This window comes from Etheostoma spectabile, chromosome 1 (genome assembly GCF_008692095.1).
Source record: "Etheostoma spectabile isolate EspeVRDwgs_2016 chromosome 1, UIUC_Espe_1.0, whole genome shotgun sequence".
NCBI classification, from domain to species: Eukaryota; Metazoa; Chordata; class Actinopteri; order Perciformes; family Percidae; genus Etheostoma; species Etheostoma spectabile.
Genome location: NC_045733.1, coordinates 15,752,257 through 15,780,188, shown reverse-complemented (window position 1 = coordinate 15,780,188; position 27,932 = coordinate 15,752,257). Strand labels below are relative to the sequence as shown.

At 41.1% G+C, this 27,932-nt stretch overlaps 2 protein-coding genes across 3 annotated transcripts in view; one reads left to right on the top strand and one right to left on the bottom strand.

Annotated features, from left to right (window-relative positions):
• Window positions 1–10,080, bottom strand: part of LOC116670254 (coiled-coil domain-containing protein 81) — an 11,396-nt gene extending 1,316 nt beyond the window's left edge. The window contains exons 1-15 of the mRNA XM_032500728.1: window positions 9,850–10,080; window positions 9,630–9,691; window positions 9,201–9,354; window positions 8,473–8,657; window positions 8,311–8,385; window positions 7,989–8,187; window positions 6,086–6,200; window positions 5,705–5,798; window positions 4,973–5,119; window positions 3,515–3,613; window positions 3,030–3,199; window positions 2,858–2,936; window positions 1,660–1,770; window positions 1,116–1,225; window positions 873–998 (exon numbers count right to left, since the gene is read on the bottom strand). Coding sequence (XP_032356619.1) covers window positions 873–998; window positions 1,116–1,225; window positions 1,660–1,770; window positions 2,858–2,936; window positions 3,030–3,199; window positions 3,515–3,613; window positions 4,973–5,119; window positions 5,705–5,798; window positions 6,086–6,200; window positions 7,989–8,187; window positions 8,311–8,385; window positions 8,473–8,657; window positions 9,201–9,354; window positions 9,630–9,691; window positions 9,850–9,925 — 1,802 coding nt within the window. The 5' untranslated portion in view covers window positions 9,926–10,080. The remainder of the gene's footprint in view (window positions 1–872; window positions 999–1,115; window positions 1,226–1,659; window positions 1,771–2,857; window positions 2,937–3,029; window positions 3,200–3,514; window positions 3,614–4,972; window positions 5,120–5,704; window positions 5,799–6,085; window positions 6,201–7,988; window positions 8,188–8,310; window positions 8,386–8,472; window positions 8,658–9,200; window positions 9,355–9,629; window positions 9,692–9,849) is intronic.
• Window positions 10,081–11,969: 1,889 nt separating this feature from the next.
• LOC116670819 (X-linked interleukin-1 receptor accessory protein-like 2) overlaps window positions 11,970–27,932 on the top strand; it is a 23,755-nt gene continuing 7,792 nt past the window's right edge. The window contains exons 1-10 of one of the 2 annotated variants that reach the window (XM_032501611.1): window positions 11,970–12,132; window positions 15,676–15,931; window positions 21,641–21,821; window positions 22,025–22,169; window positions 23,782–23,844; window positions 23,949–24,072; window positions 24,278–24,423; window positions 24,679–24,780; window positions 24,919–25,061; window positions 25,148–26,210. In XM_032501611.1, coding sequence (XP_032357502.1) covers window positions 12,090–12,132; window positions 15,676–15,931; window positions 21,641–21,821; window positions 22,025–22,169; window positions 23,782–23,844; window positions 23,949–24,072; window positions 24,278–24,423; window positions 24,679–24,780; window positions 24,919–25,058 — 1,200 coding nt within the window. In that variant the 5' untranslated portion in view covers window positions 11,970–12,089 and the 3' untranslated portion in view covers window positions 25,059–25,061; window positions 25,148–26,210. Of the gene's footprint in view, window positions 12,133–15,675; window positions 15,932–21,640; window positions 21,822–22,024; window positions 22,170–23,781; window positions 23,845–23,948; window positions 24,073–24,277; window positions 24,424–24,678; window positions 24,781–24,918; window positions 25,062–25,147; window positions 26,211–27,932 lie in introns of those variants that run through there. The other variant, XM_032501541.1, reaches the window with a different exon arrangement.

Genomic DNA, 27,932 nt, shown 5'->3' with positions numbered 1-27,932 from the left:
CTACAGCCCGTGATGATAGCGCAATGTCTATGAGAAGGCCACCATGAATAGGACAGTATATACTTCTCATAGAGAAACACCACTTCCTGTTTTTCACCTTCGTGAGGCAAAAAAGGGCTGGCAAAAAGTGACTGTGGGTCATTTATTATTCAAAAATCCATCTGCCAAAAGTTAACTTCAAGCCCTGATCAGTACCAAGGTCCAGTACATCACTCAGATATCAGATATTGTAGCCAAACTCAGGAGAGCATTTCTTCACAATTAGAGCAATGTGTGCAGTGTTACAGCCTTTCAAAGTTGGATATGTTTTACCTTTAATAAAGCCACTTTAAATTTGTGTATGTAAGATTTCAAAATGGGCCAATTGTTTGTGTCTTAGATAGCATGTCTGAAACTAGGTACTAAAATAAGGAACATTGTCCCAGGGTGCAACAACTTCAACGCCAGACAGACTAGGCATTGGCCGCTTACCGGTTTCAGGGTATACCGCGGTTTGAAAAAGTCACGGTTTCAATCACTAAAATTTGCCGTCATGCCGTTCCTGTGGGATTAGCGGAGTCGTCAAAGACAGAAAGTGCAGTTAAGAAATCCCTCTCCCTGCCAGTGCGCAGTGTGTTTAAAAATAAAATATATTATATTCAATGGAAAAAAGTTAGTCTTTTTATCCAGACATTTAAAAACAACACATTGTAAAGCTGTCATTGCAATACCAGGAAACAGTGATAGTTATGCTGAAGGTTATCATACTGTCAGAATGTTACTGGCCCCTGCCTGAGTCAGACTAAGTACCACCTAGCGTATGATTATTTAAATAGATGTAAATGCATCGGTGAATGTTTATGCAGTTGCAAGGTAGTCCTACATCTACACACCTCTGGAAGTGCCTCTCCTCGTCCTCTCGCTGGTGTTTGAGCTTTGCACTACGCCGCCACTCGTCCTCCAGTGACTTACCGATGTCCTGCTTCTTCTCAAAGTGACTTATGCGGTCCAATATTAACCTGGACAGAAAAAAAATACCACAGAAAGACAAACTAGTTTACACAGAAAGAAAACATTTTTGGACCAAGGTTGCTGCTTTTTCTCTAACTCTTGATTGTTATCCAGCCTTTACTCACTCCATTCTGTTGTGTTTGAGAACTTCTCTCTCTTTCTCCAGCTGCTCTCGGCGGTTGTGCAGTTCTTCTTTCTTCCTCTGAGTGGCAGCATTGAAATTTACCTGGAAGAGCTGCCAGTATGTAAAATAAAATCACATCAACTTTTATAAAATAGTAGATCAATTAAAAAAAAAATAACACACGTCAGTACCTTACATCAGAAAACATGAACTTAAACACAGATATTAGATCTTTTTGAAGGACACTAATATGGAGGCAGGATTAATGAAATAATACTGTTTGGAGCAATGTTAGAACAAAATAAGTAATAATCGGTCACCTAATGTGTGTTTTGTATATGTGTGTGACTTACAATAACAGGCCTGAGGATATTTGTTGGCCTATCAACCAAAAACCAGTGGTAGAAAAGAAGTACGTTTACACAAATACTTTAGGTATGATTTAGGTTTTAGATAATTACTATTACTGAGAACTATGATTTCTTATTTCGGACATCTGCAAGAGGCCACATCTGGAAAAATGAAGTTTATGGCAGCAATAAGACCTTCTGTGCCCTCTGTCGGCTCTCTGCGTTATTGGCTGCTGTCTCACAGCGGTTAAACCCGGAGTTGTCATGCTGGCACTCTGGAGGTTCTGTGCACTTCTTATCTCCCACCTGAAGGAAAGAACAGACTCATTTCAGTTTTATGGTTACCAGACCATGGCATAATACAGCCTCTGGGCCAGATGTGATGTGGTGGCCATGTTCCTTTGAGCCCACAAGGTCAAAACAAAGCTCAGTGAATTTTACTTTGCTGGTGCCCTTTGTTGTTATCCCCAAAAATATATTGGGTATCAGTTTTTTTAAATATGGCTTTGCAGCAGAACCAGAGCTATTGTTTGATGTGCCATATATTCTTCTTCCTTACAACGTCTGACAGTTCAGTCCCAGATTCAAAGTGTTATGCTAGTAGCTGCTAATGTAGCCTTAAGCTGCCTAAGAGATGAGGACGGGGCTCCAGACAGAACTCCACACCCCCAGATTTCTATTTTCTAACATTAAAGTTTTCTGTTGTGTCAAGTGACATCACAAGTCAGCTCCCCGAGACCTGTAAAAAGACTTTGCTGTGTAAAACTATGCTTCTTTATTAACAAGGTCGGAAAAATTCTGGTAAATCCAGTAATTAAATGGTTTATTTAAATGGAAGTTTAAGGACAAGATGTGACTCAGGCATCTTTTTATAGTGCAATAAACCATGTAACCAGATCCAGTTTAACATGTTTTTAATGCTTTAAGTGTTTGGTCTGGGTAGCCTGCTGGCACAGGATGGGCGGCAACTTTATTCTGCTGCCTTCCTTTGACCTACAACCTTCCTCAACCTGAACAACACAACAGCACAGTTAGACATTGGTAATCTTCTCTGGACCTGAGATGCTTTAACAATCCAAGAAGATATAGAAGATATTATAGAAAATATAGAAGGATCAAAATTATTTTTGTAAAAGATCAATTCAGAGCTATTATGTTAACCAAAACTAACATTAAAAACCAATGACCCAGTATTGCTGCGTTTGTAAAACATGTTGAAACGCAAGAACACGTATAACCTAATGTTAACTTCATGAACTCAAATCACTGTTTGTTTACTAAATGGCTTGTGGTGCTTTGTTTGTAACTGCTACAATACAAAGACTACAAAAAATACTCACAACACATATTTAGCTAAAGTCTGAAAGTCAACTTTGTGAAGACATTTTCTTGCCTGAGTGTCCAGAGCCCTCTTGTAATGCATAGTTCGCTTGTGTTTCTGCTGGAGCTGCTTAGCCTTTTGCAAAGCTATCCTAAAACACACACATAAACACCAGATGACACACTATTTATCACAACAGATGACTGTATAAAAGGCCAGAGCGGTGCCGCTGTTACGGACTCACTCCTGGACCAGCTGGACCTGGTCTAGACGCTCCATGAGGCGACGGTTCTGCTGGTCTTGAGCATCATGTTGCCGCCGTGTCTCTATCTGGCCCTGAAGCTCGTTCATGTAGCGATGCTGCTGGATCCTCCTGGCAGGAGTGAAGGGCCGAGCCGGGAAGACAAATGAAGTCTAAACACAAGCAGCCCAGAGAAGACTTTAGCACAGCTAAAGAATCTTGAGTTACCTTAAAACGATGCATTGAGTGACAAAAGTTTATCAATCTTATTTCATGTTTAAAGTAAGATTGGTATTTATGCTCTGCATTGTTTCTGTAATAGCCATTCAGTATATGTATTTAGATTCAGCAAAACAACATGAGTTTGTTTAGCTTCACTGTAAACAGACGCTGTTCTGATGTACTTCTTACAAACTAGCATCTCAAGGAGTGTTACCTAAAATACCAGGACTGAACTCGTAACACTTTAACATCCAGGTTCTACTCACAGGGAAGAGAGGACTGTAAGTTTTCTCTTTCTTCTCTGACATTTTCAGGTTGAATGTAGCAACCTGCTTTGCATGCTGACGGTGCTCATTCAGCTTTTCCTGCCAGATGAACACACAAAAGCACACGCCTTTTATCATCATAAAATGACATATCATCATGACATATACAGGGTAAAATATGAACTTTTTTCAGATAGAGGTTTTATAGAATCGTTAAATAATATTGGCAAAATCAACATGCAAAGCACTTAAATTTATTTAAATTTTAAATTTCAACATCCCACATGTCCAACACCTCTTTCCCAGTGTTGTAAAGAGGATAAAGCTGTTTTCTCAGCTCTCTGGCACCAACCAGTCTGGAACCACCATTAACGCCTCAATTGTTCAGATATTTTTATTGTTTGTGTTTTTATTGCTGCTTTTACTTTCTCTTGAAATAATGCTTTGAGTTTAATCTTACTTCTACCTCTGACCATGGAACAAGCAGTTTCTCCATCCACAGTCTGTGTTTTGCTTTGACTAAAAACCACAAAGGAATCCTCAGAGCACTCACAAATCGCAAATACTCTGGTAAGGTCAATGTTAGTCTCTGAGTCGGTCCGGACTGCAACATCTTGATTATTTATAATAATAAATAACTATTTGATCGATGGCTTTTTGGTTCATTCATGTTCCCTTCAGGATCAGTTGTAATACCTTTTGTGATTCCCTTCATGTAGCACATTCATCAGCTCAAAATGTACTTTCATCCAGTACCTATGACCAAACCAACAAAACTAACAACATTCTCATCAGCCTTTGCTGTGTTTGTGTTACAGTAATTAAATGATTGATGAAATTAATTATATATATGAACATTCAGCTCAAAAAGGCTGTTTGGATGTTTCAGGGGAATTAGTCTGTTGACAACATTCCGCTTCCGGGATTACTCCGTTGCCGCCGGATGACTTCTCGGCCGGATGTCCTTTACATGTCGCTGTCTTTGTGCTTGAATATTTAAACTTTGGTTGATTTATGAGGACTATGGTTAACTGCTCCTCAGATCTCTGCAGGTTAAATCCAGACAGCTAGCTAGACTATCTGTTGAATCTGAGTTTTCTGTTGCACGACTAAAACAGACTTTGAACGTACACATGTTCCACCAAAACAACTTCCTTCCCGAGGCTATTTTGCAGCGGCTGGTGCTTAGCACCGCCCATCATGATTGTGATTAGTTTAAAGAAATGCCAGTTAACGAGAGCGCATCCCATGGATGGTGTATAGAATAGCCAGAGACACTGGAGGGCAGTGTGGGGCTGTGTAGGAAGGACTGGCAAAGCGAGACTATAGGGGAATTAACACAGATTGATTTGCACAAATGATGCGAGAAGCGTATTTGCTTCACTTCTTATCCTTGTCCTTGTCAAACACACCACGTGCAGACCATCCATTCACGCAAACACACGGGTCACGCCACACCTGTTCTTCGTCCATGTACTGCTTGTCTCTCTTTTGTTCTTCAAGCAGTAAGAGTTTCTCGTACACTTTCTCCTCGGCCTGCTGCTGCTGCCTCAGATAGACTGGAACATTTCTTTGTGCCCGCTGCATACACAGGTAGCACAGTTCCTATGATGACAAGAAACGACAGTTACAATCATGAGCTGTGATAATTAGAAATGTGAACATGTAGTTATTTTCATTTTCCTCACAGGCTTTCGAATTTGTAGAGAATGCTTGTTTGGCTTTTATAGACTGTATAAAAATAAAGTCGACATAGCTTACAGCTCTGAAAAGTGAAGCCAATGCTGAAGTGCCTTAAACCTGCATTCGTTTTACTGGCCAGCAGGGGTCGACTCCACTGGTTGCAAAACTAACTCTGATGTGTCTATGGAGAAATGTTCCTACTTCTCACTTCAGTAAACAATCATGTCCGGACACGGTTCAAGGCAACTGGGCCAAGCGTAAGTGTACCCTAGAGTAAAATAGATAATAATGTAGGTTATGCTTTAGGCCGTGGTGGCTACCTTGTGATTAACAAGTCGCTACCATAGTGACATGTTAATCATCATAGAGGCTTAGCAATGCGTATCCTCCCAAGCTCCAGCTTTCCAAAATGCCAAACTCGGGGCTTCAAAAATGTAGTCCACAAACCAATAGGTAACACCACTGTGGCTTTGCCCACTTTTTAAACTGTCTGTGACAAATACTCACCTGTCCAGCACGGTTGTGGCCAGAGCAGCTAATGTTCACGTGAGGTTCCTCTAGTTTTGGAGTGACCTCTGTTGGTGCCATGGAGGTTATGGGCCTGGGAGGGGAAACAGATTCTTTACTTCTGTGTGCGTGTGTGTGTGTTCGTGTGTGCACTTGCTTGCAGTGCAGGACAGTGCAGGTAGGTAATGACAGAAGAGAAATCTGTCCCACAGGTAGTTGTGCATCATTGATGGAGCTGGAAGCTGTCTAAGGGCTGGAACAATGTAAGACCTCCACTGAGTTCTCAGTTCTCACTGACTCATCTACCTGCAAACTATACCTCCCCATAGATTGTGTGTGCTTGTCTGTCTGTGTGTCTTTGTGTCTTTGTGTGTGTTGTACTTGTCTGTGGCCTCCATGGGTGGTTTTGGATTCAGGTTTTCAGACAGGCTGACAGCTTTCATCTTGGCAGGCTGCAGTGGCTGATGAGATTTAGATTCTCTCTGTTGGGGAACTTCTGTGGAGACACACAAGTCTGAGTAGGTTCACTGTTCCTAAACATAACGGAACTTTTCTTGCTATTTAAAGGTGCTCTAAGCGATGTCATGCGTGTTTTAGGCTACAACATTTGTTGTCACATACAGCCAACATCTCCTCACATGCCGCGAGCTGCCTGTCCCCAGAACACACTGTAAAAAAACGTGGTCTCTGTAGACAGCCCAAGGTCGACAAACGGCAACAAAAATAATCTGTGCCCACTTGCACCACAAAGCTACACCAACAGTGTTCTTGTTTTGTTTGAAAATACTTAATTTACTTAAATAATACTTTGAACGTCAACAAGAAGTAACGTCACCCAACATCGCTTAGAGCAGCTTGAAATGGCAGCTCCAGATCTATCGTTATTGATTCTGTCTTTCTGAACTCAACAGCTATTCTATCTTTGCGGTATGTTAACCTTTGTTGCATCCTAATCATTTTGTTTTTGATAGAGATGGGTTTCAATAGCAGTTCCAACTACAGCAGGTTAAATGTCTAGACTCATCAATCTCTAACAAATTCAGTCTTTTATATCTAGCTGTAGAGTTGTCCATTGTTAAACATTGCCTATCGTAGCCTACACTAAATGGAAAGTAAAAGCTTGAGTCATTTTGTATAACGTGAGAACCGGTGCTCTCCCTCAAACTGCTGGTGCAACCAGTTCTTCAAGTGCATTGACATAGCTGAAAGGAATGGGCTGACATTTTTGGAAATACTTATTATAATACTTTTTCCTTCCTGACAAAGTTAGAGGAAGTTAGATGAGACGATTGATACGACTCTCATGTTTGTACGACAAAAATGAAAGCTACAGCAATGAAATGGTTAAAGCCTTATTATATGTGTAACCTTTTTATATTAATAAAAGTCTGTTACATTCAAGCCATTGCCAAACGCGTTGATACAAAGCTTATTTAGACTATTAGCTCCACACAACTTTGCTGTATTTCTCAGTCTGGCTATGTTCAGAATATTATGTTGTCTGCCAACTTTCACGTGCAGAAACTCAAGTGAAGATAATGATCCATCATGTTTGTTTTTATAATCGACCCTGTCCTCCTTGGCAACTAGCAACTGTGTGGAGGAGGGGTGGGAGTGATGTGGACACACCTACAGTTCTGTTGTCATTACTTAGAATTCCTTATGGGGTCGACTGAAGCTACTCACTATAGCCTTCACTTAGCTCAGCATAAAGCTGGAAGCATTGGAAAAATAACTAGCCTGTATGCACAAAACCCTCCTTGAGTCTTGTTGTTACCAAAAGGTTCCCAGGCAACCAGCCAAGACTCCAGGAAGTCACTGCTCCCAAGAAATGTTGCACACAGCTCCCCAAAAAAACACAAATTGTAATTTTCACACTTAGTCTTTAGTATGGATTAAACATTAGATAGAACGTGTTAATTAATGAGTTCAGAAGCACCAATAGGTGGATTCTGTTATCTTTGGACAGATCCAGGCTGTTCCCTCCTCATTCACTCTGTCTTTATGCTAAGCTGAGCTAATCGGCCTTTGCCTGTAGCTTTATGTTTAACGGAGAGTAGGCTAACATTTCAGCAAGAAATCAAATATGCCTTATTTCCCCAAAATGACAATAACTCTTCCTCCAAACAGCTGATGCCATTAGCACACATTGCCTTTATGATAAACGAGAATAAACATAATTTCCACCACGTTTATTTCAGATTCAGCTACGATAAAAAAACAATATTTTTCCTTTGCAGCTAGTTGATTAGAGATTTGAAAGGATCTGGATTTGATTCAATACTTAATTTAGCGCTAAAAGCTCTCTCACCTCCTGCATTCCTCTGGTCTGGAGCTGGCGACAAGCACCATAGATCTTTGTCACCGGCTTTGTTGTCCGGCTGAGGAGAGCAGACAGTTGGCAAGGCGACAGGGTTGGCAGTCTGTGGCCTCTGCAGCCTGGACAGGCCACCAGACAGTAAAGAGACACTGCTCCCCGGTCTCTGCAGGGGCAAAAGTACAGATGATCTGTATATACATATGATTTACCTTCATTATATACTGTACTGTAACATGCAGTGTAACATACTAACTGTGATGCGCAAAATGTACTTCTTTATACTCACATTGTTAAAGGCTAACAGCAGCCGCCCGGTTCCATCCATGGCATTAATAAATTCTTTCTTGAACTTCATCCGCACCTTTGAATAACATCAGATGAGATTAGATTTACCAGAAAAGCAGTGGTCATAGTGTACTTAGAAATACAGTAGAAGTAGGCGAGTCACCTTGTTGTTCTTGAAGGACAAAACTCCAATTCCCTGGAAGTTGAGAAATACATTTTGTTCAGAGGCCAAAGCTCTGAAGAGGAGAAGAAGAGTTTCTCTAATGCAGCCCTCCACTACGTCGCGACTGAAAGGAGTATCTTGTGACACAGCTGCGAAGTTCAGTTTCACAACTGGTAGGTGTGCTGCTGTAAGGGACATAAACACAAACCAACAAACCTTTATAATGTAATAATATAATCCTTATTTTAATGTAGCTCTGATTCTCCAAAATTCTCATTTCTTCCTTTTTTTTTTTACTTAAAGCCCATTCAACTTCAAATTGAGGCTTAAAATCTTATTTTTCTATAACATTATAAATTCATGCGTAAATAGGCAACGATTAAAGTCATAAAACAAGTTAAGTTATTGTTTATTAAGAGTTTACACTAAGAAACTCATCTCAGCTTGTTTCATCAGGACTTTGTTGTTCGATCAGATTTGATTTACAGCGACCTAACCACCAGCTGTCATCAGATTCTGATTGTCAGATCGGAGTGTGACATCACAGGCCCAGAAAAAAAGAAATCTCTGGTAAAATAATCAAAAAGTGTTACATCGTGTAGTTAGTTTTCCTGATTGTGTATATTTTGTCCATTTGGTGGCACTTTTTTTGTTTTTCAGATGAGTTTGTGATTAAATAAATCTTCAGAAGTCCCGTATGTATAGCTTTTCTTCAAAAAGGGGCTCACCTGCAGCCAGTGGCCTGAGCTGCTTTAAACCCAGAGACTGGACCAGTTTCCCCGCCAGGAGAAAGACGGGTCTTTGGATCATTGTGAACTTGTTTCCTATGTCCAACTTCTGCTGAGAGAAGGTGAAGGTCCCCAGTCCTGCCAGGTTGACCCCCTGTTTTATTTAATCAATCAATCAATCCATTTGTAGATAGACAGATAATAATATTAATAATAATAATACATTTTATTTGTAATGCACTTTACATTTAAACAAATCTCAAAGTGCTAAATAGATAGATAGATAGATAGATAGATAGATAGATAGATTGATAGATAGATTGATAGATTGATAGATTGATAGATTGATAGATAGATAGATAGATTGATAGATTGATAGATTGATAGATAGATTGATAGATTGATAGATTGATAGATAGATGCGCTAACCTTCTGTAAGGTCATCTGACGTTCAATGTATGCGGACATATCAGCCCAAATACAGTTAATATCTGGAAAAAACACATTAGATTTGGTTAAATGGAGACAAGGACACGCATGCGCACTTCATTAGCAGTGTAGCCTACACAGAATATAAAGTACCAGCAGTTTAATAAACAGTTTGCCACACAATTATTACAGAAACAGTGTGGGTGGAGGGTTGTCCGACCGTTTTCAGAGAGCTGGGAGAGAGTGGGTAAAGTCCGTGTGTCCGCTTCTGGAACCAGCCGCAGGATGTCAGTCATAGCTGTTAAACCGTCAGAACAAAAAGGATGAAGTTTTTTTTTTATTTTTTTTTTGTGTACTTTTCCCTGTAAGTAATGTCGTCTCCCTGCTGGGCTGTGACTGCCAGAGATCACGTCGAGCACTTGAGAGCCGCGGTTGCCCGTAGCAATGCACCCCCGCAGCGCAGCTCATGAAACTACAACAAAGAAGTTCATGTTTCCTCATTATTATAATACTGGACACATTTAAGCTATTTGGAAGCCGAACAACGTCATATTCAGGAGGGTGGACTCGATTTAACCTTTTTATTTCTGCTTTAACTTCAGACTTTCATATTGATAATTAAAAACAATCATTAAAATAAATATTATTATTATTGTTATTATTATAAAACCTGCAGTCTGGAATAACCTCCCCTACAGAGGCCACTCTTGTGGATTGTTTATACGGAATGCCATTTTAGTCCGTTTTAAATAAATAAATAAATAGACTTACATAAATAAATATTCATTAAATATACCCTAAAATAAATAAATGAGGGGAAAGATATATAAAAAAATATATAAATCAGTTGTTATAGTTTATTGAATAAATATTTTTTTTAATAAAAACAAATTTAAATTAATTTATTTCAGTTTTATTTCATAATTGCACAGATATTTATTATTTGCTTTCTATATGAGTGTTGGTCCTTAAAACGCCAGAGGAGGCCCCCTTCTGGTGTGTGTGTGTGTGTGTGTGTGTGTGTGTGTCACCTGAGTCACCTGTCAACTAAACAGTTCATACATCCTGCAAAACTCATTCCAAGCCACAGTAACACACTGTCAATCAGAACACACTGCCAGTCAGAAATTACAAACACTTTTAATCTTTACAGTTGGAATAATTAGAATAATAATCATAAATTATAAAAATTATAATAAAAATTATAAAATACGTAAAGAAAAGAGTAATTCTTTCACATGAATTTGTTTTTATTTATAACGTAACCAGTTTTCAAGGCAAACAAGAACAAATAAAAATCATGATGTACAGACATGCACACATTTTGTCTGTAGTAATTTATATAATTTCTGGAAAAAGTATTAAGTTACAAACTAAAGAAATGTAATAGTAACAAAGCATTGTGGGGCTAATCCTGCCAACACATTGGATGTCCTCTCTTGCCATGCCCACGTTGTGCCCACTGTCTTTTAGGAATCGAAAACAAAACCTGTAATCTTTAGTGTACGGGTCTGTCATTTTGTCTTATTTTGTCTCTTTTGTACAAAACACGTTGTGTAACTTTTATGAAAATATGCTACAGAAATAAAGTTTGATCGATTGATATGTCAAAAAGTAACACAAACCACCTCCTGACACTACCTCGTTTGTCAGGCTGTAAAAGAAAAGCATAAAAATGACTGTTTAACTGGGAGGGGATCAGTAGCCAGCCAATCAGCTGAGATGAATAGGAATATGAAGAAGAATGAATAAACAAGCCTAATCTAGTGAAGCATTGCTTTCCAGATTTCCATACTTCCAGTTCAGAAAGAATTAAGCCCCTAAAGCAATAACCAGCCCCTAATTAATTTTAGGAGTAGCAGTGTGCAGAAGCATAGGACTTTGAAACAGCAGTTTAGGCTACTCCTCAATGTTGGCAAGTGCAGTTGACAGAAAATAAAATTTCATAGTCAGCTGAATGAAAAATGTAAAATTCAGATAATTAAATAAAGGGGGGTGGGTTTTGCATTTGGGGGAATTTGGACAAAGTGTTTCTATTTTGAAGTTTATAATTGTATTTTGAAATTGTACCAGAATAGGTTTATATGGTTTCATTTAAAAAAAAAAAAAACACCTTAATTTGGTTGAACCACACCTTGCTGCAGATCCTGTTTCCACCCTGTGTATTTAGGTCTCTATTTTCAATTACAGAGTAAGACATAGTATAACTTATAATTTTGTTATGCTGCTCAAATGACATTCCGGAGCTTATCTCCAAATGGAGCTCACATAATAACATGGCAGGAGTAAAACAGGCTAAAAAAAAGAAGCTGGTTATGTAATCACTCCTTTTGGTTTCAGTTCTCAGTTAGGTTGACTATAAAAGAGGTCAATGTTCAACTCATTTGTAATTCCACAGAACGGCACCAAGGAGTTTCCAAGAAGACACTGGACTGGAGCCTGACGTGCTTTCTTCTCATCATGACTGTGAAAATACTCCTGATTCTCCTCACGTTATTGACAGGTATGATACTGACTACTCCGTCACTCCTGATGTCATTAGACAGGTTGAATAATGTGTACATCTGTAACATCTGTAACAGGCATATCCAGACTATTTGAGATAAAAATTCATCATTCAAAATGAGAATACTTATTACCTAATCTTGTTTCATTAGGTGTTATTGTAGTCCTACATTAATACAATATTAATAAATGTGCCTAGTCAGTCTTAGTATGTAAGAAAATACTTTACTCCAGTGGCAAACTTGAGGTAGCCTATACTTGTACTTTACATTTGTGTTTTTCCATTTGATGTAACTTTAACTTTAAACTGTAGTACATTTCAGAAGAAAATATTGTGCTCTTCACTTAATTGTATTATTTTAATTAATTTCACTAGTTACTTTAAATTAAGGTGTTACACAAAAACCTCAGAATTAAAAAAAATAACAAATTGAAGGACAATTCTGGCTTAAAATGAACCTAGGGGTTAATAACGTGTACCGAGTCCACCGTTCTCTGGGATGTGTTTTCATATTAATCGAATGTGTCTCTAGCTTGAAACAAACTAGCACAAACCTCTGATTGGCTTATAACGCTAGTAGTCAGGGCATGGAGGAAGTAAAGATAAATCGCTATTTCGATACTACTAACGAGCCTCAAAATATCACCACACTTCCACTGTGGCATAACGAGGGTCCCTACATATAAACCGAAGCATTGAGAACTTTGTAAGTGTACAGACAGATTATTAAAAAGATAGTTTTATAATGACTGTACCGTTCACGTATACAGGCAGGCGCCATCTTTGGAAAACGGTCATGACCAGTCAAACCCCCGAACATTGGTTTTGAGCTATGGTACTGTTACTGGTTGCACAGCTATTGTGAGCCTTGTTATTGGTATAGAAATAGAGATTTATTTTTACTTCCTCCCTGCCCTGACTTCTAGCGTTATACTGTAAGGTTATCAGCGGTTCGTGCTAGCTTGTTTCAAGTTACAGACACGTTTGATTTAGTATGAAAAGTAAAGTTTTAACATTAATGAACGTTCATTTCATTCAAGCATATTTTAGTAATCCTCAGTGTCCTTCTTGGCTCCTAGCCATTGTGTGGAAGAGGAGGTGTGTGGTGCGCGGTCACCGAAGACTTGTGGATGCGCCGACAGTTTTGTTGTCATTACTTAGAATTCCTCATGGGGGGGGTGGGGGGGGGATCACTATAAAAATGATCCCATATTTTACAAAAAGTCCAAAAAATAATATAGATTTATTTAACACGACAATTCTCATCAGTCCATCCTTTGAGATTTATCCTGGGACCCTTTGGGTATTGTACTATAGTTTGGAATCCACTGGACTAAACTACTATAAAGTATTTCAAACTAAGTTTACCTCGACAAACTACAATGGTAAATTGGGGTCAGGTCATGTTAATTGATTATTATATTACTTGGAAATATTGTTCTATAGAGCAGGGACTGACAAAATATATTTTAACAAATATTGGATCGTAATTAATTCTAGGCCTTTTTGCCCCTACTGGTTTGATTACATAACAGGTATAACATTTCATTAGTCCAGGTATTACATTCCAAAAGTCGTAATGGCCCCTTTCCTACTTCCTACCTACTTACTTTTGGCGCCCTTGCTCGGACCACACCAAGCTTTGAACTCTGCCTTCATTTTGATCTTAACTACACACCTGTAAAGTGTTGAGTGTTGAATTGCATCAGATTTTGAATATATTGCAGTGACAAAATCTGCAAAACGACAAACATATAAACACCTGGCAAAGTACTCAAAACTGCCTCTGTGGTAGTGTTCGCTACAATAGGTGTCTTCAAGATCACATTGCATTGTTACACACACAAACACACACACACAAACTCACAAGGTGAGCAAAACCAGCGTTGCTTTTGCAGCTGGAAAATATCAACAATCCTCGTGAAACAACCATGGTCATAAAAATGCCAAATATAGCGTACAAAGCAGTCATCAGTGTGGAGTACTAAAGCAGAAGCTGCTGACCAACTTCCCAATTCCCTAATTTAACCACAATTTGTGATGTGGTCAGATTGTGTCATAATACTATAGTCTCATCAACCAAACTCATGATAATGTTTCACAAAGGGCAAAATAGTATATATCAAGCTATATGTAAGCAAAATGCAAGAGAGTAGAATATATTATGAGAACTTTTAGAACAAAAATCTGAACTTGTATATTACAATTTTCACTTTTAAAAAATATTCATGTGCCCGTTATCTGAATGTGTATTAATTCACAAATGTGTATGTTGAGGTTTAGATGAAAAGATTGGCAGCTGCAAACTTGTTTACTTATATATAAAAAAAAAGTACAACCACAAGTACAATCTGTGGGAGACCTGGGTTTGATTTCCACTGTGAGACATCAACCCATGTGTCCCTGAGCAAGACACTTAACACCTCATTGGTCCAATGGCGTGCGAGTGGTCCAAAACAAACTTGTAGCTGTGGACATGACTAGGAAATGTTTATCCAAGCTAAGTACAAATACTTGATACTTCTTTTTTTGTATGTACAAAAGCCAAAGTAAAAATAACAATTTATGTGAGGCACTAAGTGCAGTGACTTCTTCGACTTTCTGATGGTTACTGGAAACTTCATGGTGAAACAAGATTTTATCTTTATTGCACTCGGTCGAGAATTATTCTCGCACATAACCTCTGTTTCCACTAATTGTGCTAAACTAAGCTACCTTGATACAGCTTCATATTCTCCGCACAGACATGAGAGTGTTGTCAAGCTTTATCTAACTCTCGGCTGGCAAGTGCATATGTGGCAAATGTCTAACCCTTCCTTTTGATAATCTTATACTGTACATTCAGAATTGAAGCAATGCTCTGATTGGTTAACAGCAGTATGTTGTCCATTAACAGATACTTTGATTACAAGACTAACCAGTCACATTTCAGTCACTGTGTGGGCATACAATAATCTTTGGAATTTCCTTCTCAATTTCCACAAACAAGTTCATGTTCTCAGGTAACCGAGTGAGGTATCTTACTATGGGAAGTGTGACTAATCATGGAAGCATGGGCCAGTCTAACCCCCTTTTTAAACACCTGTGTTATTCAAACTTTCTTTCCTGTATACATTACACAAGCTCCTCAGCTGTGCTGAAGTGTGGATTTTTGTTGAACGTGGAGATCTGGTGTCAAGATTTGTGGATTTTTGGAAGAAATATTTGCTCAGGCTCAGGTTGTTGTTTTCTATTGTGGCTGTTGTGACTCACGTCTGCCTATTTCTACCACTATGGAACGTTAGCTAGCATGTCGAGGTGAGTTGGGTGTCGGCTATATTTTCTGCAAACCATCAAGGTTATTTTTAGCTTGTAACAGCTTAAAATGATTGGGCTATCTTCTGACAGATGTGGTGTTATTGGATCTTCCATGATTAGTCACGCCTGAGGGGACTTTCTATAGTAAGACACCTCACTTGGTTAGATTACTGTGGTTACTCTGGTAACCTAAAATTCTAGTTTTACTAAGTAAAATTAACTAACATCTGTGACACTTTGCAGGTGTGTTTCCCGGGAGACCCAGAGAGATATTTGTCAAGGACGGTGAGATAGTGGCGTTGTACTGCCCTCGTTACAGGGGGTATGATCATGGTGATGCCAAACTGACCTGGACCAGTTACACCACCCAGGTCATGGATCTGACCAACAACGTGCCATCAGCTGAGCAGAGGCAGATGGGCATGCTGATTCACGAGAGGAGCCTTGTGATTCTTAGTGCTTCTGTAAACCATCAGGGGAATTACTCATGCACTCAAAGGTAAATTTCAACAGAAACCACAGTTAATAACATGCACGTATTTCCTTCCTGAGACAGGCATGGAACAAAACTGTAAATTTAAGGCATTTAAACACATTTTACTCCTGAAGGATTATTTTGGCTAGAGGCTACTAAGATCACTGACATATGAGGTTTTACATAAGTAATTCTATTAGTAGTTGTATCTTAAAGATGGGATAGGCAGTTTATCTTGGGTGTCATTGGGCAAAGAATCTATGATAATCTTTCCACATGTTGTTTTTCAAGTAGACTGAGAGAAAACTGGACTTCTGCCTCTCTCCCTTGGCTCTGTTTAGGCTTTAAAAAATCTAGTTGTCAAGGGAGACTTTGGCCAATCACAGGTCATTTCAGAGAGCGAGAGAGAGAGAGAGAGAGAGAGAGAGAGAAAGAGAGAGAGAGAGAGAGAAATGGGCAGCCTTCCTATTGGCTGTTCTGCCAGTGCAGATACACATGCACGTTCTTTCAGTGAAGTTCTGTTTACTGTAGCCAAAGGCTGCAGCTAATTCAAGGCTGAACTATCAGATGAAACCCTATGAGAGACCGAGGAAGAGAGGGAGTGACCCTGCCCGGAGGAGGCCCGGGGCCCCCGTCTGGAGCCAGGCCCAGACGGCGGCTCGTCAGCGGCGCCTGGTGGCCGGTTTGCCACGGACCCCGGTCGGGCACAGCCCGAAAGCTACGTGGCACCCTCATCTCCATCCCATGGGCTCACCCATTCAGTTCTGGAACCGTACTCCTGGATAGGGTTGCTCTGTCCTACTCCGGAGTTGCCCAGGGTGTGAGGCGCGGGCGGTGTGGGTACTCACAAGCCCCGGCTGAGCGCCGCTGCGTTGGAGTTTACCCCGTGGACGGAGGGTCGCCTCCCTACGCCTGCGGTGAGGGGGGGAAACTCTGACTGTTGTTTGTGCATATGCACCAAACAGGAGTTCAGAGTATTCGGCCTTCTTGGAGACCTTGAATGGAGTCCTGTATGGGGCTCCAGTAGGGGACCCATAGTTTTGCTGGGCGACTTCAACGCACACGTGGGCAATGATGGAGATACTTGAGAGGCTGATTGGGAGGAACGGCCTCCCTGATCTGAATCGAGTGGTTTGTTTTGTTGGACTTCTGTGCTAGTCATGGATTGTCCATAACAACACCATGTTCGAACATAGGATCTCATATGTACGTGGTACCAGAGCACCCTAGGCCAAAGGTCAATGACGATTTTATAATCGTTTCATCTATCTGAGGCCGTATTTTTGGACCTCGGGTGAAGAGAGGCAGAGCTGTCAACTGATCACCATCTGGTGGTGTGATTTGGGTCAGGGGTGGGGGAGGACTCTGGACAGACCTGTAGCCCAACGCGTAGTGCGGTAATTGGGAACGTCTGAGGAGCCCCTGTCCGACGGACTTTCAATTCACACCTCCGGCGGAGCTTTTCGTGCATCCCTATGGAGGCTGGGGGCATTGAACCTGAGTGGACAATGTTCAAAGTTTCCATGCTGAAGCGGCGGCGGGGACTGTGGTCTTAGGGTCTTAGGTGCTTCAAGGGGCGGTAACCCACGAACACCCGGTGGACACCGGTGGTCAGGAAGCCGTCCGACTGAAGAAGAGTCCTTCCGGGATATGTTATCCCGAGGACTCCGGACCAGTTGCAAGTACCGACGGGCCCGAAGGGCTGCAGCCTCTGCCGTGACAGAGCAAAGCAGCGGGTGTGGAAATCGAAGACTGAGAAACTTTCGGTCGCACCAGGTGCTTCTGGAAAACCGTTTGCCACCTCAGGAGGGAAGCGGGGACTCATCCAAGCTGTATACAGTAAGGATGGGACGTTGTTGACCACACTGGGGAGGTAATAGAGCGGTGGAAGGAGCACTTTGAGGAACTCCTATTCACTGACACGTCCTCTGTGGTGGAGGCAGAGCTGGAGGAGATGGGGGTTATCGTCATATCCCGGTGGAGGTTGCTGAGGTAGTCAAACAACTCCACAGCGGCAAAGCCCCAGGATTGATGAGATCCGTCCAGAATCGAAGGCTCTGGGTGTGGAGGGGCTGTCTTGGTTGACACGCCTCTTCAACATTGCTGGAAGTCTGGGACAGTGCCAAAGGAGTGCAGACTGGGGTGGTGTCCCCTCTCAAAAGGGGGACCAGAGGGTGTGGCCAATTACGGGGTATACACTTCCAGCCTCCCTGTAAAGTCTACTCCAAGGTGCTGGAAAGGAGGGTTCGCCCATAGTCGACCCTCTGATTGAAAGGAACAATGCAGATCCGTCCTGGTCGTGGAACAACGGACCAATCTTTACTCTCGCAAGGATCCTGGAGGGAGCCTGGGAGTATGCCCAACCAGTCTACATGTTTTTTGTGGATCTGGAGAAGGCTATGACCGGGTCCCCCGGAGAAACTGTGGGAGGTCTGCGGGAGTATGGAGTGAGGGTCCCTTCTTAGGGCCATCCAATCTCTGTATGACCAAACGCTGTGTCCGGTTCTCGGCATAAGTCGGACTCGTTCCAGGTAGGGTTGGCCTCCGCCAGGACTGTGCTTTGTCACCATCCTTTTTATAATATTTATGGACAGGATATCGAGGCGTTGTCGGGGCGGGGGGGGGTTGCAGTTCGTGGGCTTAGGACTCATCGCTGCTTTTTGCAGATGATTGGTCCTGATGCGTCATCGGTCTGTGACCTTCAGCACTCTCTGGATCGGTTCGCAGCCGATTGTGAAGCGGCTGGGATGAGGATCAGCACCTCTAAATCTGAGCCATGGTTCTCAAGGAAACCGATGGAGTGCTTTCTCTTCTCGTAGAGTGAGTCCTTACCCCAAGTGAAGGAGTTTAAGTACCTTGGGGTCTTGTTCGCAGTGAGGGGACTATGGAGCGTGAGATTGTCGGAGAATCGGAGCAGCGGTGCGGTATACATTCTGTTTATCGCACCGTGTACGAAAAGGAGCTGAGCCAGAAGGCAAGCTCTCGATCTACCGGGCAATTTTCGTTCCACCCTCACCTATGGTCATGAAGGCGGGTCTGACCGAAGAACGAGATCCAGGGTAACAGCGGCCGAAATGGGTTTCCTCAGAGGGTGGCTGCGTCTCCCTTAGAATAGGGTGAGAAGCACAGTCATCCGAGAGGAGCTCGGAGTAGAGCCGCTGCTCCTTCGCGTCGAAAGGAGCCAGTTGAGGTGGTTCGGCATCTGGTAAGGATGCCTCCTGGCGCCTCCCTAGGAGGTGTTCCAGGCACGTCCGCTGAGGAGGCCCCGGGGAAGACCTAGGCTAGGTAGAGATTATATCTCCAACCTGGCCTGGGAACGCCTCGGGATCCCCCAGTCGGAGCGGTTGATGTGGCTCGGAAGGGAAGTTTGGGGTCCCCTACTGGAGCTGCTGCCCCACAGCGACCACACCGGGATAAGCGGTCGAAGATGGATGGATGGATGGACTATCAGATGATAGACTTAATTACAGTAAACATAGGAATGGAAAACAGTTGGGAGAGTTGGTCTGCTGTGGTTAGCCTTTAGAACACCGGCTAGTTTGTCATGTTTACGTTTTATCTCACATAACTTTTGGAGTCTCCTTTTTTGCATGGCTGCATTACAAGGACTAGAGGCCGAAGCCGTGGCACCGCCTACTGCTGTCTTCCAAACAAGGAAAAACCTGAGGCTGTGTGAGAGGAAGCGGAAATGTGGTGGACGGGCAAGGTTATCTGAACCCTAGTCTATATGGACAACTTTTCATTTTCAGGATTGTTCATTCTTTGACATTCCGCTTTCTTTGTGTTGGCATTCTAAACTCCGGTCAATGTATGAGGACAAAGGGTCAACTGCTCCCTCAGATCTCGGCAGGTTAAATTGAGACCAAATCGGAATTTTCTCTTGCACGACTAAAAAATACACAGAACACAAGTTCCACCCATAGACTGTTAATATTAATGGACAGCACATCCGGTTCGGCAAAGTGCTGCAAATGCGGGAGTAACTTAAACCTGCATTCTATCTGAATTCCAACAGGGAGCCTAGCTGTGCCAAGAGAAATCTCAATCATTCCCCATCAACAGAGACGGAGAGCGTAGGCACAGTACATGTTATGATATAACATAGGCACAGGTTAATTATTGCTATCTAACATGCTAGTTAACATTAGTAATCAAACCTAAACAGCTAATGGAAGTCCAAACTGTCTGCGTGCTTCTCCTGGCAATAAGGTGATTTATTGACCATGCAACGGTAAATTGCGTGGTTATGAGGCAACCTTGACACAGACTTTCAGACTCATTGCTCACGTCACATCTACGTCGTAAAGCTCAGGTGGAGGCTTTGCAATAACACATCACCAGAAAAGTGCTTCTAATATCCTTCACTGGTCTCAGTCCACAACAATCTGTCGGTCCATTTCTTAACTGTCTATGCTCATATCAGATCTCCACAAACCAATGGGTGACATCACACATGAGCTGTCCATTAATGATATACAGCAGGGGTCTTCAACAGGGGGTCCGCGACCCCTAGGGGCTCCGCGGAGGTACTGCATGGGGGTCGCAAAAGTTTTGGTTGATTAGACTTTTTTTAATATTCCCCCCCTGCAATTTTTTCCACTAATTGAAATGTCTTTAAATACACATTAACATGAATTCAACACACTGTAGTAAACAGATAAATGGAGGCAGAAGATGTCTTTCAGTCATCAATGCACACATGGCACTATAGGACCAGTTTGATATAACACAATTTTATACAATATATATAATTAGGTGGTCCCCACTGCATCTCGCCATCACTTTGGGGGTCCTTGGCCTGGAAACGTTGAAGACAGTTTATACAGGATATACAGTCTATGGTTCCACCAGAACAACTTCCTTCTTTTTTGCATAGCCTCCACCGTCATTGAGTCTGGCACTTAGCGCCGCCCAAGACAATTGTGATTGTCAGTAAACCAGAGCATGTTTTTCTCCCATGCTGTGTGGACTAGCCAGATCTTCTTCCGCAGCGCTGTGAAGGTAGGTCTGGCAATGCAAGACTATCTGAACTCTACAGAACTGTTTTCCGTTGGGAATGCCAAGGGCTTTTGATTGGAGGAGAGAAGGATGGACAACCTATAGGCCTCAATAAGAATCTGAAACTGTATTAACTTTCATTACTCTGCGGACCTAATTTTGATCTCTTGAATAAAGAATCACATTGCATCTTGGTCTCCCTCAAAAGTACTGATTCGACATTTGCGCCAAACAAAATCTTTTACAGTAGTTCAGCCTTCTGTTAACCCTAGTTTACGGCTGCGACTGTTTTAAGTTAATGTTTCTGTAGCTATATAGAGCCTCAAATCACAGTATACCATCTCAAAGGGCTTTCCAAAGAAAACAGAAAGGTCAGTCTCATAGAATTGCTGCTATATACCGGCATGCCATTGGTACGAAATGAATGATTAGTGGTGCCCATGCCCGTGCTCACCTTATGGGAGGTGCTAGACAGAGAGGGAAGAGGGAGAACTGCAGGTCTCACTCTGCTTCAAATTCTGCCGTTTGGCAGCATGAAACCTTGTCAGCTACAAACCAACTGCCATTAAAGGGCTGTTATAATGTGGTGATGGCAGACATATACAGATTTTGCCAAATAATACCAAAACAAACTGGATCTACTCTCCGTCTCTATTTTCACATTCATAGTTAGTGGTTGTGATTTAAATGTAAAGTGAAACCTTGATATTAATCTTTGCTTTGATGACATGGCAGGAATGCCAGCGCCTGGTTCAGGCTGACAGTTGTCACAACACAGTCCAGAGAGTACAAAGAGAGGTTCCAGTACCCTGCAACACGTTACACAAATGAGGCCTTCACATTGCATTGCCCTGATGTGAACGTACCTGCTGAAAACATCCCGAATATTACCAGCAATGGCATTATATGGCACAAGGTATGTAAACACAGCAGAAATAATGTATCATATTTTAACTCCAGAAATGTAGTCAGGACTTCTGACTGCATGTTGTAACCCATCAGATTTGAGAAAATAAAAACAAATCATTAATTTTTACAGACTGTGGAGTTTTGTTCTATTTGTGGCTGATTTTAATTAATTTCCCGTTATGAATATGATCTTAATTTTCCATCTTGTAGGAGGGCAAACCATCGCCAGTAGACAGTTACTTCACAAGTGTGGAAGAGAAGGATCGTGGTGTCTACACCTGTACCAGATCTTACCTGTGTTATGGTCGAATACATAACATGACCTTTGCAGTGGTGCTAGATATCCAACCAAAGCGTAAGAAAAGAATATTTCTTTGATCTGATCTCCATAGATTTTAATGTTTTTTCTTTTTAAAGATAATTTTTGGGGCATTTTTAAGCCTTTACTGACAGGACAGCTGAAGATACAAAAGGGGGGAGAGAAGGGGGAAGGACATGCAGCAAAGGGCCGCAGGTCAAAGTCGAACTCTCAATTGAGGAGTACACTTCTATAAATGGGCGCCTGCTCTACCAGCTGAGCTATCTGGGCACCCAGATTTGTACTTTTTTTAATGTTATTTTAACATTTTTAAATAGTATTTTTAGGGGTCCAAGCCAGAGGGGGCTGGGAACGGCGTTTGATATGCAAAACGGTTCACAGATACAGAGGAACTGTAGAACCTAATTGTTTCCTAAGGATTAATATTTTTGTCCGCCTAAAAGTGATACTACAGCCTAAACCGTACATGGTGCGGGGGATGCCATTTTCAGGACTGGTCCAGATCCCTGCAAGGGCCTCGGACAAAATAATTCACCCACTTCCACCATCAGATGGCACTATAGCAGAAACAAATGTGTTTTGCCTTATTACTAGTAGTAGTCTTAGTAGAAGTAGTAGTAAATATCAAAATTACGCGCAAACAAATTTGTATAGCTAGCTACGAAAACACATATCTTTGCCATATCTCTGCCAAAATAAAAGTTATCAATGCGAAACGTTATATTCTGGTTTCCCATGACACTTTGATGATCCCCACCAAATTTCACAAAAGATTGTCCACTAGGGGGCACTACAAGTACAACAAGATATCTCATGAACGGCTCATCCGATTTTTACAAAATTTAGAGGATACCATCCAGGGCCACTCCCGAGGCAACACCTACAATGGGGCACTGATCTGTGAAAGTAGACGTAGCCTATGGGACTCAGGTTTGGATACACCACTTACGCTAATGTGAGCAACTTCAAATTTGCAGTGTAGATGTTCATGGACCTTACATACAAAAAATTGCAAATTTGGATCACTAGGTGGCGCTATAATGACATCACACGAGTTTTTGATTATAACTCCCACATTACACATGACGCATTATACCCCTTTCATCACCGTGTTCCTTGACTCAAGCTGAATCTAATGATACAGGCCATGTCCTTTTCTGCTAAAAAATGTTTTTTGCAATATTGCGCAATGTGCAAAACCAACTTTTTCCAACTCCTTCTAGGCGGTGTGACCAATCTGCACGAAACCTGATAGGTAGCCTCTCCAGATGGACCTGACTAAAAGCTATCAGAAGAAATTTGTCATGTTAAACTATGTGCATTACATTTCATTACAGACTTTGGAGCTCGCACTTAGCTCAGCGTCGTGCTTTGGGTTTTCCTTTTGCGGGTTCCGCTTTCGTGAGCTCCGCGTGTCATCAGGGGCGACTTGGACCAGGGGGGACTCGTGTGGGGAGGCTTGGACCTTTTCATACCTGCTTTTAGTTCTAGTTTTTATTGTAATTGTTGTAAAAAAAAAGAAATTCTATTTTATTTGTTTCTTGTCTATGCACCAATGCACCAATACACCAAAGCAAATTCCCTGTATGAGACAACCTACTTTGCAAAACAATATAATTCTGACTAGTTTTCTCTAATTGTTGCACAGACAAATCTGGACAATCGGTGATAGTTTCACCCCGCAAAAGTGGTGTATTTCATGTAGATTTAGGTGAGTTTCTGTCTTATTGGGTAGATGCATACACATACATACATGTGGTTATGGCTTTCAATAAAAATAAAAATAAATCATCTTAAAAACTCTGCTTTTCCTAGGTTCACCAAAGGTGATTGATTGTAAAGCTGTTTTGTATTCAGACTTTGATGAGGTATTCTGGTTAAGTGGGAAATCTCTCGTGGAAACGGACAACAGCTTACCAGTTTTCTCCAATTACACAAGGTAAACACTTTGCACAGATGTACCGGCTTTCACAACATTTGTACCGAGAGTACGTATTTTGAGGAAACCGTCAGCAAATGGTATACGTAGCCACTCGAGCACACACACACACACACACACACACACACACACACACGCGCACACACACACATACACACACACACACACATCACAGTTACTGTAATCTTTGTCCTTTTCTTTTCAGAGAAAAAAATGATGGAGAAATAAATATGACAGCATCTCTCGTCTTTAAAAAAGTGTCAGAGGAGGATCTATCAAAAAATTACACCTGTAAACTGGAATCTGTGTCTGGACATTCAAGCTTTGTCACCATCAACTTGGCCCAAAAATGTATGTGAGATGGATGGATAGATACAGCTTTGGCTTTCCTATTCTTGCTATTGTATATGGTTCTTTCCAGCAGTGTTGGGTTAAATTTACTATCATAAAGCTCAAACCAGTTAAGCTAATGATCCTAAATTGTACTTAATAAACACATCTCTAATCCACACATTCAAATTACATGGATGTTTAATCTGGCATTTGCTACTTTAAAGGAATAATATTTGAAGTTAGTTGAGTTATTTGTCCTTTATGTCCCTACAGTGTCTTTTTTCTCCCTCTCCCTCACTCTTGGCATTGTGTGCGTCGTGGTGGTGACTGTTGTAGCAGTTGTTGTGTACATGAAGCTGAAAATGGACACCTCAGGTAGGATAAATGTTTCACGTTTTGTTCACTTTTGTTATTTACGTTTTAAAAAACTTTTGTGAACAGGTGTATGTGGTTCTCACAGACAGCCATGTTTTCTCCTACCTAAGCTTGTTTTGTTTGTTTTTGTCATCTTAGATGGAACGAGCTATGATGCCTTTTTGACCTGTTACAAGAGCAACACAGATGCAGGACTACATGAAAATGACAGAAAAGGGCAGGAGAATGTTTTGGAAAAGAGTTTTGGTTACAGTCTCTGTCTTGATCGCAATGTCTGAAAGGTACGTATTCAAGGTTATACTCTAATGAAAATCTACCTGAAAGTCATAATGAAGCAGTGTATAATCTTAACTCTGATTGGTTGCAGCAGTAGCAGAGGCAGTGCCGGACTGTATAGAGCAGAGTTGCACAGTGAGACAGTGTTGGGATCAGGTTTGTTACCAGAGGCCTTACAGCTTCTTGACGAGGTTGGACACTGTGTCTCCTGGAAGGGCGAAAACTCCATGCCGGCCTCCTCCTCCTTCTGGAGGCAGCTACGTTATTACCTACCTTCCCCGCAGCATGCCCCAAAAACAAGGCTTTTACCTCATATAAAGAACTGTTAAATTATTTATTTACAATGAATATATCTTATTTATTGTTTTGCTATGCTATATAATAATAATAACAATAACAATAAAACGTTTTATTTAGAGAGCGTTTTTCATGATACTCAAAGACACTTTGCAGAAAGTTATATGTCATGTATTCAATTATCACATGTATAAATGTGTATTTGCCTTGAACGTATTTTACATTTAATATATATCTATTTATTTCTATCTACAATTTTTAATACTATTTTATGTGATGTCTTTTATATTTACTAAAGTCCTACTGTTTTAGTTTATTTGAGTTTCCCAGCGAAGGTATTTCACACAATTGTAACCCGAGTAAGCTTTTTAGTCTTTTAGTATAAAGTTGTGATTTTATATTTTGCAGTCAGATGTTCTCATTAACTTGCTGAGGGGCAGACAATCTGTGATTAGTCTCACATTGCCAGACAGATCTCCACAGCGCTGCGCAGAAAGGAAGCTGTTAGAAACCCATGAACAAAACTCTTGGCCCTCTAAAAAGGCATTCTCTATGGGCCCCTCCCAGCATCCATAGCCATTCATTTTAGCTTTTTGTTGGGCCTTGTGGGTACAGGGGTCCCTTTTGCTCTCCAGTTTGACGCCCCTGCCCACAAATAGCAAACAGTAATCAAGTGTTGGTTGACAACTGATACCAGTGCTGGACTTCTATCCATCCGGTGGCTGGAAACACAATGTTGCTCCATGTTTGTTGAATAAGTAAATCATTGTTTGCATCATGATGGTGGTATTTAATGTCTGCTCATTTGATGTGTTTCTGCCACCTAGTGGGAGTTGTTTTATTGTATTTTCTGTGACTTAGTCACCCTCGTGTTCCAATTACCAATCACCTAATGTGAAGCAGCAGCAGTAAGAAATGTTTGGTTGCAAATTCATCAAATTATCAGAATAAGGATATGTAGACATGAAAGGATTTTGATTTGGTTTTAAATTTATCTCAATTTAGCTACTTGCACACATGTCCAACAACATTTTACAGGAAGACAAAAATAGCTAAAAGCCTAAAATATACACCTATATAAGCACATGGAAAATATATAAAAAGCAACAATGACCAACAACATACAATGTCTACGTACAAATCAAGTGTTCTGATTTGAAAAACAGGCACACAATTATGTAGGCATTGAATACATTAAATGGCTATTGCTGAAAAATACTGACCATAAAGTGTATCCAAAACAAGTTTTGATTATGACTTTGGCCACTTGGGGGCAGCCGAAAAATGCAACATTGGTGCTCTAAGCGATGTTGGGTGATGTGACTTCTTGTTGACATTCAAAGTAAGTAATTCAAGTAAGCTAGCTCGTGCCTCCCTCTTCCTCATCCCCCCCCCCCCCCCCCACCAAAAAAAAAAAATACAGTATATATGTATGTATGCGTGTGTGCGTGTATCATTTGCATCACAACTTGATGCAGAAAAGAAAATGCACAAATTCACCAGAATGCAGAAAATGAAATGTTCGATGCTCACAATTTTGCTCAAAAGTGGAGCTCTTAATTCCCCCCACCCCCTCAATGTTGAACCCAAAGTTATGCCCTTGTTTCTAAGTAGGGTGAGGCAACAATGCGGTTCTCGCTGCCCATTTCAGAACGCAGTATGTTGTTCATGCTTCTGTCACATGAAACAAAATTACAAAAAAGGAAGTTTAAGAGGTCAGGTTACATTTCTTGTCATTTCTCACGGAGCAGAAAGATCAGTATGAAAGCATAACATCCTAGTACAGGCAAAATGCAACATGACCCTTCTCAAATTGCAACAAAAACTCTTTCAACTGATCTAGTCTCATTAAAGTCTACTCTATCACATATAAAAAAGTCCTAACGAATGCAAGTGGTGGAAAGTATTGAAAAATACTGAAATCTGTGATGGCAATTTTCCCATTGCAGCCCATGTTCAAGGGTATCTACCTTTTTTTAAACCTATGTTCCTGTGTGTTTGTGTCTAAGTGACTGATGGCAACACCAATCTTTTTGAAAGTGGTCCAGTATTGTCTATACGTTTGTGTCTATTTAAATGGAGTCTGGCGAGTTGGGTGATTGAGAGTTACTTACTCTATAACAAAAAGGTCTATCTCGGTTGGGAAAATGTCCATAATGTTGTCAGACACTTAGAATAACAGTCTGAGCCTGTCAGTGGAAAAAGTAACAACACTTTTAGTGGACACAAACTGACAGTGTGCATTTTACATTGCATCCTGGTTCATGGCTGCTGATTACAGCGTTCTCACTCAATACTGGACCACAGATATCAAAGGATTTTAAAGAATTTGGTTCCCATTATACACCAATGCATGGGAAAATAGTGTCCAAGTTGAAAAATACAGAAACACCACTATTTATGTAGTAGTGTGAAGTCACTCAAATTGTAAAAACTGTAAAGATGAGAAAGTTTGTAATTTCTGTATTGGTGTTTGACGCTAGTGGTTTGACTCTCAGTGTGTTCTCAGTGACAGTGTGTGTTATCTGAGTGAGGATTGGTCATAGTTCAAAGCACTGAGCCTGTTTTGAGACATGTGT